Here is a 15,846-nt window from a genome sequence, read left to right on the forward strand (position 1 = left end):
GGTTGATTTTTCTCATGCCGATACACTATACACAAGGGTGAGTATGCGTGTTTAGCAGGATCACTTCGTTTGTCTTCTACTACGTGTGTTCCTTTTTGTAAGGAAATTGTTATGCTTAGGTAGGGCACATAGTTTCAGTGTTAGAGGTATAAAAGGCTGACAATTCCAACAGACATCAAGCATTTCGTTTAAACATTCCGTAGAGTAAACATCAGTTCTCTGGGTTTTATACTGTGATAAACCAAAATCGTATTTTTTTTCGATAAATTAAAAAAAAAAACATATCTAACAAAATGGAAATGTCAAAGACCTACCAATACCGTAAAGTTATGAAACCAATGTTGGAGCGTAAGCGCCGCGCAAGGATTAACAAGTGCCTCGATGAACTTAAAGATTTGATGGTTGCCACATTGGAATCCGAAGGCGAACACGTTACCCGATTGGAAAAAGCTGATATCTTGGAGCTTACAGTTTCACACTTACAAAAGCTTAAACAACAACGTAAATTAGATGGTGGAATGATCACATCCCTATCACCCGCTGAAGGATTCAGATCTGGATACATTCATGCAGTTAACGAAGTATCACGCAGTCTTTCTGAGCTGCCAGGAGTAAATGTCACATTTGGCACACAACTTATGACACATTTGGGTCAACGTCTGAATCAGCTGCAACCAACTATCAAACCTCCAGTACCAGTTACATCACCATTGACAGTACAAATTGTGAATAATAATAATGAATTCCGTGGACACTATTCAGTTCCGCTATCGCCAGTGTCAAGTTATGCTGGAAGTCCCAATTCATCGGCTTGCGAAACAAAACCCGTTACAATGTCCTTGTTGACTTGTGTGCCTCAATATGTTCCAGCTAAACGGGAAGAAGAAAATGTATGGAGGCCATGGTAAAGACTGCGATCTCATGGTTCTTTGCAGTTATTAAAGACGTCTTCCAAAAAAAAAAAAACAAAACACTTATAGAACTTAAGTTTGATTAGTACAAAAAAAGCTTTAATTTTTTACCATGTGATACCTACATAAATACAATTGTAGTTTATTTTTAATTTTTAATTAAGAACTTGTTCATATTTATATAATTTTTTCCTTTGAAAATAATCCAGTTACATTTATTGTTTGTCAATTTATTATTATGTTTTAAAAAAATATATGAATACTTATGTTTAAAAACAAAAACAAAAATCAATTTTTATTTCATTGAACTTTAATTCACTTTTTGGTAATTTTGAAATCTTAAGGGAACTTGGTCTGCTGGTGTCTCGAACTCTATTTTTTTTTTTCAGTTTTCTTTAAAGGTCAAAAAAGAAGTAGCCTAATGGAGAATTAGCGGGAAAATTTGTGCATTTTATTAATTGAAAGACAACACATAGAAAACATAACGCCAAAGATAACTTTACGTCTAATATATTTAGAGTCGATTTTTCAATCTTTTAATAAACAGTCAGTTAAATGTTCGACGAATAAAGTTATTAGGCTCATAAACAATCTGATAACAAAATTGAATCTTTCAATCAAGAAAACTCTATTCTACAGAATAACAAAAAAAATATGTCAAATTCAAAAATATTCAAAAGCAACCGTCATTTTTATTCAAAATTGTTTTTGTTTTCTTGCGTTTTCTTGTATTTTTTAAACGCGTTGGTCCTTAAATTTGTGAAATAATAGCATCTTTATAATTTATAATCTCAAAGAAATCCATTTTATCAATATTTTCTACAAAAAAACTTTACAATTGACACACTATTTTTGTTGAGATTATTCCTTAGAATAATTTTTATTCGTCTCTGAAAGAAGCAGATAGTTTTATTGCTCTAATAAATGTTTTATTCCTAGGAATATGCTACATACATATCGTCGCCGTAAAGGAAAATTGTTCTAAGAGCCGATTTTTCCATCTTCTAATAAACAGTCAGTTAACTGTTCGACGAATAAATTTATTAGGCTCATAAACAATCGGATAACAACATTGAATTTTTCAATCAAAAATAATTTATTCTACAGAATAACAAAAAAAAAATTGTCAAATTAAATAATATTTAAAACTAAACGTCTTTTTTATTTATAATTGTTTTTGTTTTCTTGTGTTCCTCTGTATCCTCTGTATTCCTCAGTTAAACAGTCATTTAGTACTTATTCCTAAGGATAGAGAAAAAATCAATTTTTCAACAAGCAGATATAGCTTATTCCTTAGAATAAAACTATCTGCTTCTTTCAGAGACGAATAAAAATTATTTTAAGGAATAAACTCAACAAAAATATTGTGTCAGTTGTCAAAGCTGTTTTGAAAGAATTTAAAAAAAATTCAGTGGAACACAAGAAAACAAAAACAATCATGAATAAAAATGACGTTTAATTTTAAATATTTTTGAATTTGACAATTTTTTTTTGTTATTCTGTAGAATAAATTATTCTTGATTGAAAAATTAAATGTTTTTATCTGATTGTTTATGAGCCTAATAACTTTATTCGTCGAACAGTTAACTGACCTTTTGTTAGAAGATTGAAAAATTGGCTCTAAGTCACAAAAACCAAATTTTACAGGGGACGATTTCTAAGTTTCAAATTGATATAAAGCGACAATTTTCTGCTCGTTTGGCATTCAAGTTATGTGTTGTATAAAGTTTGTTCTTTTCTCTTGAATAATATATACAAGTTTACCTCATTAGTAGGTGCATACTATTTTCAATTATTTTATAAAACTAAAAACCCAAAATTGGACATAGAACAATTCCTATACAAGTAAATTTTTTCCTTAAATAAAAAGTGGACTTAGAACAAAATATGATGGGACTTAGAACAATCAAGAATACTCGGGCTCATTTTCAAAAGGCTACTTCCCTGTTTTTATTGTTCTATGTACCATTAAATTATATTATCTGCGGAATGAAATTTTTTTTGGCAAAAACGGTTTTTAAATTCGGAAAGAGCACCCTCAAATTAGTAAAACTGCATCATTAACTTATTTTCCGTAAAAAGTGGATTTAGAACAATTTTGCTTTATGCCGACAATATTAACTGACTGTTGAAAAATTGGTTTTCTCTTTATCTGGGGAATAAGTACTAACTGACTGTTTAACTGACTATTGAAAAATTGGCCCTTAGTCAGAATAAAGTTTAATGTACAAGAAATAAAGTTTATTTTGCGTTATTTTTCTCTGTGAAAGCGTTTCAGAATTTTTTTAAGATACCGTTTATCTTAATTTTGTGTTTTGAATACGCTCTAAGAACTCTAAATTTGCCAAAAAAAAAAAAAAACAAAACAAAACAGAAATCGTAATCGCACATTTTGGTTTTGGCGTGTAAGTCAGTAAACATATTTTTTTAGATAAAAAAAGTGAAACATTGCAGGAAAAAGCGAAGAAACGCACAAAAGTATGCACCAATAACAGATACATATAATAAAACATATAACCCTACAATTGCTTTTCTTTTTCTCAGAAGGTTATTTTGAGTCTGTGGAAATTTGTTGGATTAACCTACATACAATATAGATTATTTCAACCTAAAAACAAGTAGGCTTAAATGGGCGCTAGAGCTTGACTTATTCAAAACCGGGATTAGGTTGAAAAAATGAAATAATAAAGAACATATATGAAATGAAGATGTTTTCCTTAATTTCTCAAATTACTTAAGAATTCAAACAGATGAACAAGCAAAACCTTCAGGAGCAAGAAGGGATTACTTATTATACTTTAAAGGCTTGGCCACACCGGAGGGTATGCGTTATAGCGGTAACGATATTTGTACTAAAAAAATTCCACACCTGAACGTTGATGTGTCATACAAGTACCCTCACCGCTACCCGTACCGCTACCGCATACCCTCCAGTGTGGCCAAGCCTTAAAAAATAAATTTTATTCAATTTTCTTTATTTGTTTGTTGTGAAAAATAAGAATCAAAATTCTATTTATTAATAAAACTATTTGTTGCTAAATAGACGATCTGGTTTTGATTTCTTTAAAGGAAATATTTCTCCCAAATAGTATTACATATTAAAAAAAAAAATTAAAGACCTTTTCGGTTATGCTATGTTATTATGTAGGTATATCAGATAGCAACTATCCCTAATGCAACCTAAGGGTTGTCTCATGAATTATATTAATTTAATTTTTTTTCAGATATTTGACCTTATATCCCTCTTGAAAAGGGTACGATAAATTAGGGGGTGGAAAATAGTAACGGATTCTTGTAAAGGAGTCCAATACAAGCATTTTTTTTTTAAATACACGGTCATTTGTAAAATGTCAGAACCTGTAGGTCCCGAGTTTGTTCCTTTTTTTCGTTCATTGGCCGTTTTTTGGAATTTGGCTCCATCATATATGTGTCAGATCACCAGGTGGAGGGTCCTGGTTCCATCAACAAGAGCATAATCAAAACACACTGACAGTTTTTTAAATAAAATTTTCAGTGCCGAAGAATTTTAAATGGTAAGAAACTAGTCTTTTATTTTTGAATTTTTCCAAAAGCTAGAAACATATGTGTGGTTTTCATTGTTTGTCAAAGAATCGATAGAGATAATTCATTATAAAAAAAAAATGTATCACTATGTTTTTTTTTTATAAATGGCTCTCCGGAGACTATTTGTATTTCTATGCGCTGAACTCGAATCCGCGAAGTCCGTTGTACCAGATCCATGTTTTCGTGTTCTAAATATTTGGAATAGAATCAACTTTAAATAGTTTTAAATCTAATACAATTTTTTAATCTTTCTCTAAACCTTCTACCAATATTAACAATATTATATGTATTACACAGTGTTCATATTTATATGTGTATAAATATGTATAGATTTAAGGCAATTTGATCATTAAACATGAACACGTGTGCATCCAAAAGATTTAAAAAAAAAGTAAACTAGCTACCTATCAACAGTAATCTAAAAAGCAAGAAAATCGAAAAAAATGAGTAAAAATACAAAAAAAAAAAAGTAAACGAAGAAAAAAGATAAAATCACCGTATATAATCAGTTTAAAATGCCAGTGACCCAAGAGGGTATCCTTTCTTGCGTAAAAATGTACCCCTATGTCCCATTGTTTACAATCACGTTCGCGTACAATAAACCCAAATTGAATATGAAAAGGACAAGAAAAAAAAAAATACTTGTATGTATACCCTATACTCGTATATTTTGAAATTGATGTCGATGAAATAACAGGTCATTGTTTGGATGATTTGTAGACAAACCCCGTAGCATTTCTTATAGTTTAAATTTTAAAAGACGTACAGTTCTTTAAGAAAGTAAAAAAAAAAAACTTAACTTAAACTAAATTTGTATTCATGGAAACCGAAATATCGTGGGAACGCGTTCTTCCCTTATGATCGTGTATATCGTGTGTCCTTTTGTATACCAGATTTCTTTTCTTAAAATAACAAAGCCTCATCTAATCGTTAGGTTCTGAAGATAATAATAATGGAACCTAAGAAATCGATGTATGTGTGTATTTTAAGATGGATAAGAAGAAAATAAAACCTTTTTCTTCTTCTTTTTATTAGTAGCCTGTGTTGACTGTTGATAAATATTTTTCGGTGGTGATGTCCTTTGGTGTTAGCACGTGCGCACACATTTATTGGGTCTCTCTGAACGCTTATTGTACGGGTTTCAACATTTTTGTTATTGTTAATTTGTTTTTTTTTTTTTCTTTTTTGTTGTTGGCTACGTCTTGGTAATCATCGTGCTTGCTTTTCGGTTTGCCCGTAATCGAAGACAATGCAGTAAATTATGTCATTAGGCAGTTAGAAATTTGATAGTTACGGCATAAAGAGGAAGGATCCTTGAAAAAAGACTACCTGCTAAACTATGTGTGTCTTTTAACTACGTCGTTTCAAATAATGTTTAAAATTTCAATTTTCGTGGTTGAATGAGCACTTTGGGATTTTTAATTTGATACTAATGGGAAAATTAAATAAGAGGCGTACCTAGCATGTTTAAAAATTATTTTCGGTTGAAAAAATTCTTTTACAAACACCATCGTGGTCAAAAGTTTGGAACCACATGAAGCAAACATGAAAAATTATTACAAAAGTCAATCTTTTGACCAAAAATGACCGAATAAAAAAAAAATAAAGTCTGTATCAGTCGATTCTGAGTGTGATCCGATCCTATTTGGAAAAGGACCAAAGCCATTGCCGAAGGCATTTATCATCAATTGCCAATATACTCAGGACCACTATTTATTGCGCGATTGAAAAAGGCTGGACTTATTATTAGCATAGATAACTTAGATAAGTCTAAAATCTGCTTTAAGTAGTTTAATGTGAGGATGTTTGAAGACCAAGCAAGAAAAGAAATCAGCTATTAAAGACTTTCTAGTGTCCCAAAAAGACTTGCCATTTAAGGCGATTTTTTGGACTTTCTGACTAGGATCCTTGTAGGATCGTAAACAACTAGGTATCCCCGACTTGCGGCACCAAATACAAATACGTTAAAGAAGGTGTCAAATCTGAGTTTGGTGAAGATATTGCATTCAATAATTTTTCTGATTTTGGTTTCTTTTGGTTGTTTGTTGTTGTTTGGTAATTTTGGTTTGTAACAGGAATGATTTTTTTTACACGATAGGCCAGGTCATTCAGGCAGCCAAGAACCCACACTCACATCCGACGAGCTTCAGCAAGCATACTATAATGCCTGGTCTAAGCCGAGTAGACAATTTTCCATCTTAGATTTTCATGTAGGATCTGTACCAACAAGATGTAAGAGTTAAGACAATTTTTATAAGGTTCTACATCAGATTTTTTCAAGTTTCATTTATTATTTTGTTTAATATATAAAAATCAACAAAATAGTTCATTATAATAGAAAATGAAAAGTTGATATTTTTTAATGTGGTTCCAAACTTTTTGCGGAGGGTGTATGTACTTCCTGAAAAATACGAAATGCAAACTGGCTTTAGTGGCCATAAGGAGAACTAACGTTTGTATTTTAAAGAATAAAGAAGAAAGAACTTCATAGGTAAAAGTTTGTCTAATAAAAGAAAAAAAAAAAAAAAAAAAACAAATGCTGTAAATTATCAAAGAGTTTTTAAAAAATAAAGAAAATTAAATAAAACCGAAAATCTACTTATTAAAGAATTTAAATCGCTTAAATCTTCAGCAATATAGTACTTAAATATATACGAATCCATGTTAAGTCACAAGGTACAACAATGACATCTGAATTCTTTTAAAGTAATCTCCAACAAAAACTTTAAAAAATAAACAACACATTTTGCATTGATCCGGTTTGTTATGTGGTTTAGTAAGATATAGATAATACTTGACGAATGCCAGCATCTAAAATTAACTGTTGTCTTCATGACCTTTTTACGCTCATAAATAAAATAGCAGTCAACAAATATACAATTAATTCAACACAGCTCTTGAGTTTGAGTCTTGAAGAATTGAACTGAATTGCTAGTCTTGTAGGTTGTGTCTGAGATTGATTGTGATTGGTCTCAAGAGAGTGTTGATTAACGTTCAATAAAACATCTTTTAATGCCAAGTCTGAGTAAATAAATAAATTAGTATCCTGTTCCAAAGATAGGTATAGTTTGTATCTTTATTAGCGCTCTCATCACATCATACAATAAGCAATCAAATTTCTGTATTAAGTTATGGACCTTTATCTTGAATATCAAAGCATTAGAACCCAAACTATAAGCTTTTTTAAACAACAATTTCAAGCCTATTTTGAGAGTTTTGTTGTTCAATTTTTTGTTAGTTTGAATCGTTTAAAAAACTGTCCAACAAAAACAAAAGTGGTTGGCTTAAAAATCTTGTATTATGAGTTCTATTGGTCGGGTTTTCATGATCAAAGCCTTCAGTCTCAGGGAAATTGACAGAGCATCATATTATATATTTAAAATATAAGCATAATTCAATTTTTTCTTTAACACATTTAACGATGCATTAATAATACTAATATTGCAATATCTAACATTCTTAAAGCAATACAGCGAAACTTACAATGTAAAAGTTTTTCCTAAGCTATAGCTCTCTCATTTGATACCAATTTCATTAATGGCCACTCAACGTCCAAAATGCCCATTCTCCTTTAATTTTATTAATTTAAAATTTCCAATTGAGAGTTTTTTTTATTGAAAAGTATATGGGTGATTCCACAAAAATCAGGGGTCGAATTACGGCATACGATTACGATCATACATACAGCGTCAATACGTTAACGGATGTATCCCGTAATTCAACCCAGGCTTCTTTTGGCAGTTCTTTGTCTCAATAGTTCTAAGGATAATTTTAGATTTTCAATTCGTTGTATGCGATAAGTGATCAATTTAATTATGCGCTTAATAGAAAAGCTAATCACTTTATATGCAGAGTCAAAAGTCCACTGGTCAAAAGCCCACAATTGACCCACTTGCTTGGTTTATAAGTTCACACAACAATTACGAGTACAACCTATTAAGTCAAAAGTTTATAGAAAATTCATGTGGACTTGTGGTCCATCCTTTAAAAACTTCGACCACTTAGCAGGCCAAAATTCACAATGCTTCTGAGATAGCTTCGCTATCTCTCTCGAAAACATTTATACAAACAAAAAAATAGACAAAATATAAAATTCTCGTAAATTTTATAAGTTTTATAATTTTTTTTTTTTAATTTTTGAAAAATTAATTATTTTCAAAAAATGAAAAAAAAATGAGTCGATTTTCAAAAGATTCTTCATTTGTGTACAATCAATTTTGAAAAATAAATTTTAAAAACAGTTTTGAAAAATTTATTTAAATTTATTCAATAACGAAAAACCATAACCAAAAGAATATGTTTTTAAATAACATGGGTTAAAAGGTGTTTTTATTAAATCTATTGAACTTACTCTTTATTGAAATCTTATTCTATACTATATTTACAATTGATTAATATGCCGAGTCAGGGCATTCAATTTAATAAAATTAAAAAAAAAAGTTCACTGTGGTGTATACGTAATATTTTTGTTTTGTTTAGAAAAATTCAAGTAAAGTATATTAAATTGCATAATACATTGTGCTTCAAGAGGAATATATCAATCAAAAAGCTAAAGAGTAGAGGCCCCGTTTAGGTAGGAGGTACAATTTTCAAAAAAATTGACTTGGACAAATTTTTTTTATTAAAAATCAACTGTTACAACTACAACAACACCCATAACTTATTGTAAAGCCAACAAAAACCTACAAACTTAAAAAATTTTCTAAGAATACAATTCCTCATGGTTTATGCGTACCTTAGGTATATTGAATAATGACAACTAATTGATTTTTTCACAAAACGACAATCGACATTTAAAAAAAATCAAATCAAAATAAAATTATTCAACGAATAAATACAAATTATTAATTCTATCATACCCTCTTCTTAAACAAACATAAATTGAATATGGAATTTAAATAAAAATCACAGTAGCCAAATCTCTAGACATTCAAGCACCGTATAATGCACATCTGGGAGGAAAATCCTGTTTACAAGCAGCACATGCTAAGCCAGCCCCAAACAGCGATACCAACGAGAAAAATTGAACCACAAGCCAAGCCAGAAGCCAAGAGTTCATGTGGGAAAAATGCAATAAATCCCAACCAAAACCCCACTCCTTGAGATTTGTAACCAACCGAGTAAAACGATCGTACGACCGACGTCGAGGCGAGCGACGCGACGTAGCATATTAAATATGTAGTTTGTGCACCACAAGGCGACAAACAACGGGTATAAACCATAAGATGTACTTATTAGGGGCTCACTAGATCCCCTTCCAATTTGCCTCCCTCCTTTCGAAAGGAGGCAAGCCTTTGCAAGATCTACCAGAACCAGCCAGCACCACCACACACTGGCATCATAATCGTTAAGACAGCGTGCCACACGGTGTGCGCACGGTCAGCTACCATTAATTTCCATTCACTGTTTGGTGTGCTGCGCGGCACAAACAACAAGACACTCAGATTCAGCTCTCGATCTCGACTTGATTTCCAGCCTTTTTGTTTTTCTTAATAGTCCACTCCAAGATACATAGAGGCAACTCTGTCCATATAACTTTATCCAACCTCACTGGCTCAGGCTCACTCTTTAATTCTCCTCGAGTTTGATGCTTGGCAGCAGCCAGCCCGCAGTGGTGGGTTGCTGCCTGCTTTTGCTTCTGTGTAGCCGATCTACACGGTTGGCGTGGCGTGGCAGTGCGGCGTCCGGCGAAACAACAATAACGATAAATACGATGACGACAATGACTGCTCCAAGGCAAGCCGGCAAAAAAGGAATGAACAAAAAAAAAAAACACAAAAAAAAAATAACGTAACGATCGTGATCTTATGGAAAAAGGGCAGGTGTGTCGATCGTGTGAGAACCACGTTCCAAACCATTTTCTCACGATCATCTCGAGTCTTGGGTCTTTTGTTTGAATGTTGGAATTGTAGGTTTTTTTTTCTTCTTCTTCTTCTTTGCTTTGTTGGAATCTCGTTATTATTAAGGCCTTACCCTCTTGCACCTTGCACCTCATTCGTTACGTTAACGATCTTTGTTTTCAACTCCCTGTTATTCCCTTGGCATTACTTGGAGAGTTCCTGGGTTGGTTGGGGCTCTCGGTACGATTGGTTTTTTGTAACCTCATGAATATGAACGGTTCTTCATCAGACCGATGATGATTTTTTGATGCTTGATGATTTTGTGATGTCAAAATTGCAGGAATTGCTCATTTCTTGTAGATTTTTTTATCTGATAGAGTAGATTCTGAAAGAGTCTAGAGTTTGGGTTTTTGCTGTTTATTTGCGAAGTTTATTTGTGTATGAGTCGCACAAAGTTGGTCCTACACAATCTGTTTTAGGAATTAAAAGCTTTTTATATAAAAATTCATAAAAGGATAATTTTAAATTATTAAAAAAAATAATAAATAATAAATAATTCAAACATTTTTTTTAGGAATTGATTTAATTTTAATATTACTCAAACAGATAGGAACAAAATTTGTTTATATAATATATACATACATATAGCTAATAGATTGTGAGAAATCAAGAAAGCGGTTCTATGACAGGATGGCTTATAACGGTGCAAAAAATATTTTTTTAGAGAGTTGAAAGCGTTAAACCTGTTTTGCAGAAATATACGTTTTTATGATACTGTTCATATCACAGGAACCGTTCAAAAACAAAATTCGGTGTTCCCTTTACGAAATCACTTCAAACCCTCACATACCAAGATTGAAACAAATTGTTTGAGTGGTTTAGCCTTTAGCTCCTGCTGGCTTTTATCTACTTTTTGAAAAGGAACATCGTTTTGAGCTGACTTTAACCTGTAAAACTAAGATTTTACTGAGACAACTAATTAGAAACGCGAAAGAAAAATCAACGTACCAAAAAATATTTTTACTCGGGTTTTATGTTCTAAAACGGTAAATGCTTGGTTGGGAATCTCTGCTGCTTCAATACTGCCCTAATTGGTTTTGCGTGGACTCGATCAAGCTTTGGCATCTCTTAACAGGAATCAAGCACCAAGCTTCTTTCGAACAAATATTTGAAATTTTTTACATTTTCATTTTCACATCGTCCTCCCGCTCCCATAAATGTTCGATGAGGTTTAAGTTAGGACTTGGCGATGGATAATCAAGTACTTGCATAAAATGATTTTCTTAAAAGGTGTTTCCTAAGTTTCGCGGTATGCATTGGGCCCATGGAACACGGAAGCATGACGATGAACAAAGTTAAATACATTGACATTCAATAAAAAAATAAAGTCGGTTAATAATTGTAAACATGAAATTAAACCACGAAAGAAAACGAAATGTTAAAAAATAATTTTTTTAAATAGAAAGTACGAACCGTCTTCAATAAATTTGTTTTTCTAATTTTTAGAGCATGAGATAATTTTCACTATACCTACCTACTTTAAACGTCAAATGGGACAATAACAAACAACATTATAATAAAATTAAAACCCAGCACATTTGTTGAGCAAAGTCCAATATTTTCCTCAATAAATGCTTCCTTTCCCTGCTACATTTAGCTCATTATGTGCTGCAGGTTGCACCAATGCAAAAAAATCAAAACCACACATTCTCTTTAAATTACTCGAGTTTGTCTATAAAAAAAAAATTACGTATACACCAGAGTGACCCGATATTTTTTTTTTTCAATTCAATTACCTGACTTACTTGGCATATTTCTCAAGTGAAAATGTCATATAGACCAAGACTTCAATATAGAGAGTTAGTTCAATAAATAAAAGTGATGCTCTGTGGAGAAGTCTTCAATCATCGTAATAATGGTTTTGATACAATTTTTGTTTCAAACGAAATAAGGGTTATAAAAACATTAATTCCAAAAATAAAACAATTTCATTTGAAATCATGCAAACAGAATAGTTTCTGCTTAAAACAAAATTTTTCTTGCAAATAAAAAAAAAAGCTTACTTCAATAAATACAAATAAATGCTAAATGTGTTCTTTAAATATTGTCTAATTTCTTACAATTTTGTCTTTTTGGCAAAAGTACCATTCAGAAATACACTTAATTTAATACATTTTTCATTTGTTTAAAAACATAATTTAATAAACCTATCTTATTTTACAGTAAATATTCCATTTCAGTTTTTTTCTAAAAAAAAAAATATACAATTACCTTAATAACAATTAAAGTTTCCCACAATTAATTTTGCCTACAAAAATTACTCAATTATGATTCTTTACTTCCGCAACTATACACGAATAACTTCACACCCAGTAATGTTGAGTTGAATAAACAACAATTCTCTCCCATCGTTTTTCCGTGGAAAAATAATTCTCAGCAAACTGTCGCCGTAGGCCGTTCAATGACCAACAAAGAAATTTCAAAAGAAACGATTAAACATTCAAAGACCTTCATTTGTTTATAATTCGACCTTCTCAAAGTCGTCAGATTCTACTTAAAGGAGGGGACTGAAAGAAATATTATAAAGATAAGAATAAGACATGCAACAAGAAACAAAAATACACCAAATGGTTGCGCGCGCGCGTTCATTCCACAGAGTCCACACCTACGACCTATCATGAGCACTAATAAACCTAACCCAAGTGTCTTTATGAAGTAAAACCACGCCAAGAGGCATTTTGCCCACCTCGATTCCATTAAACGCTACTTGGAGTTGAAACAACCTACTGTTCTGCCAATGCAATCGTTCATTTGGTAAAAAAAAAGGCAAGGGTATGCTTTCAAATAAATAGTTTCGTCTATCAAATAGGTATTTGCGCTTAAGTCACACGCCATCATCCATCCACCCATCTAGCCAACAAAAAAAATATCTATAAAGTTTGACATGAATATGGCCACAGTCCCACAGTGTAGGCATGCAAACGGAGCTTCAAAATGTTTTCAGGGAATATTTTCTCACACTTTGACTGCTACCATCGAGCACGAGCTTGGTATAAATGAAAGGGGAAAACTTAAGCCTACTTATAGCCATAGCCATCATCGCCAACACTCCCAAGAAATGCCGGCCGGACTGTTGGGTGCGACGACAGCAAATGATGTTTATTTAAATTTTATCTTTGGTGTTCTTTTTCAATATTTATTCCGGGTAAAGGCAAATTTGTCACGTGTAGTTATTTCGCCAGTTTTTTAAGACTGGTATTTATTCTGACGAGTAGGTCGCACATTACACGGTGTAACACTCAAAATATACGCGGGCGGAGACCTATCAGGTTTTGTAGAGCTAGTCGCACTGAATACGAAACGGTATTTGAAAATCCCCTAACACCCCCAAAATCTGGAGTTACGGGCAAAAAACGGTTTTTTGGACCTTCACCCATTGAAAAAATTCTAGCTTCGACAATTTTTTTCCCATTTTCGATTTTTTTACAGTTTCTGATAGAAGATAAATATACCTTTTTAACAATGTATAAAACATGTAACTCGGTTAATCCACTTAGAATTTATAAGATGTCAAAGTTCAAAAATTCAATTTTTTTTGTCTTTTGCCCAACTTCGACATCAATTTAAAGTATATGTTTTCAAAACAACATGCTATTAAAAAAATATATTCTTAAACTATATCTATTTCCCAATTGATCGAGGTATTTTTTATGAAAATCACTTCAAAATTGGCTTAGAAAAAAAAATTTTTCGATTTCAACCCAGATACAGAAATTCGAACTTTTAGGTATAGAACAAAAATGTTGTTTCGGCACGTAGTAGGATAAGTTGGGCGCCAAGATTTGATGAAGAGTTTTTGTAGAGGAGCTCAATACAAACATTTTTTTTCTTTGGAAGGGGGGTCTATCTCCCCCCGTTTAGGTGGGAGGGGCATTTTTCTAAAAAAAAATTATCAAAATAAAAAAAAATTATTAAAAAACAACGGCAACACTAACAGTAATAAATGATACCATTTCCAAAAGGCAAAATTGTGCATTTGATTCTAGTTTTTAAATCAATATAATATTACCAATAGTTTTTGAAATAATCGATTTCAAAGTTAAAAATAGGGGGAAAAAAAATTTTAAAACTCATTTTATACTATTTATGTCCAGACTGTGAATTTTAGTAAATAAATTACTTAAACAGAAAACTGCCTCAATTAATTCCTTATCGAACAGTGAAAACTATATATTTCTATGTCTTCTAGTTTTTGAGAAAATTGAAAAATAAAAACAAATAAAAACAAAAAATATTTTGAAAAAAGAAAAATCTGATAAAATAATTTTTCAATTTTCTCAAAAACTAGAAGACATAGAAACATATAGTTTTCACTGTTCGATAAGGAATCAATTGAGGCAGTTTTCTGTGTGAGTAATTTGTTTACTTAAGTTCACAGTCTAGACAAAAATAGTATAAAATGAGTTTAAAAAAAAATTTTTTCGCCAATTTTTATTTTTGAAATCGATTATTTCAAAAACTATTGGTTATGTTATATTGATTTAAAAATTAGAATCAAATGTACAATTTTCCCTTTCGGAAATGGTATCATTTATTACTGTAAGTGTTGCCGTTGTTTTTTAATAATTTTTTTTTATTTTGATAATTTTTTTTTAGAAAACTGCCCCTCCCACCTAAACGGGGGGAGATAGACCCCCTTTCCAAAGAAAAAAATGTTTGTATTGAGCTCCTCTACAAAAACCCGTTATCAAATCCTGGCGCCCAGGTTATCCTACTACGTGCCGAAACAACATTTTTGTTCTATACCTAAAAGTTCGAATTTCTGTATCTGGGTTGAAATCGAAAATTTTTTTTTTCTAAGTCAATTTTGGAGTGATTTTCATAAAAAATACCTCGATTGATTGGAAAATAGATATAGTTTATGAATATATTTTTTAAATAGCATGTTGTTTTGAAAACATATACTTTAAATTGATGCCGAATTTGGGCAAAAGACGAAAAAAATGGAATTTTTGAACTTTGACAGCTTATAAATTCTAAGTGGTTTAACCGAGTTACATGTTTTATACATTGTTGAAAAGGTATATTTATCTTCTATCAGAAACTGTAAAAAAATCGAAAATGGGTAAAAAATTGTCGAAGCTAGAATTTTTTCAATGGGTGAAGGTCCAAAAAACCGTTTTTTGCCCGTAACTCCAGATTTTGGGGGTGTTAGGGGATTTTCAAATACCGTTTCGTATTCAGTGCGACTAGCTCTACAAAACCTGATAGGTCTCCGCCCGCGTATATTTTAAAACCTCATTTTTGTAACACCGTGTTATTGTTCTGTTAGACCAAGTTGCTTTCAATTTTCCTCAGAATGGATTCATGATGTAGGAAAAGAATTAAATTATGACAAGGATATTTTTTTTATTATTTAAATGAACGTTTTTTAAGCAATCAAATTTTCAAAAAATAGGATATTCAACTTTTTATAGGTTGAAAAAAACCGACGGAAAATGAAACATGTTTAAAAAGCACGGGAAATATAT

General features: G+C 31.5%; 1 protein-coding gene across 1 annotated transcript; it reads left to right on the forward strand.

Annotated features, from left to right (window-relative positions):
- Positions 1–287: 287 nt before the first annotated feature.
- Positions 288–1,118, forward strand: LOC129915749 (enhancer of split mgamma protein; the record flags this gene model as incomplete). Its single annotated transcript, XM_055995411.1, has 1 exon — positions 288–1,118. A coding segment is annotated over one exon (621 nt), but the record flags the coding sequence as incomplete, so codon positions are not given.
- Positions 1,119–15,846: the final 14,728 nt, after the last annotated feature.

Source organism: Episyrphus balteatus, chromosome 3 (assembly GCF_945859705.1).
Source record: "Episyrphus balteatus chromosome 3, idEpiBalt1.1, whole genome shotgun sequence".
Classification (NCBI taxonomy): domain Eukaryota; kingdom Metazoa; phylum Arthropoda; class Insecta; order Diptera; family Syrphidae; genus Episyrphus; species Episyrphus balteatus.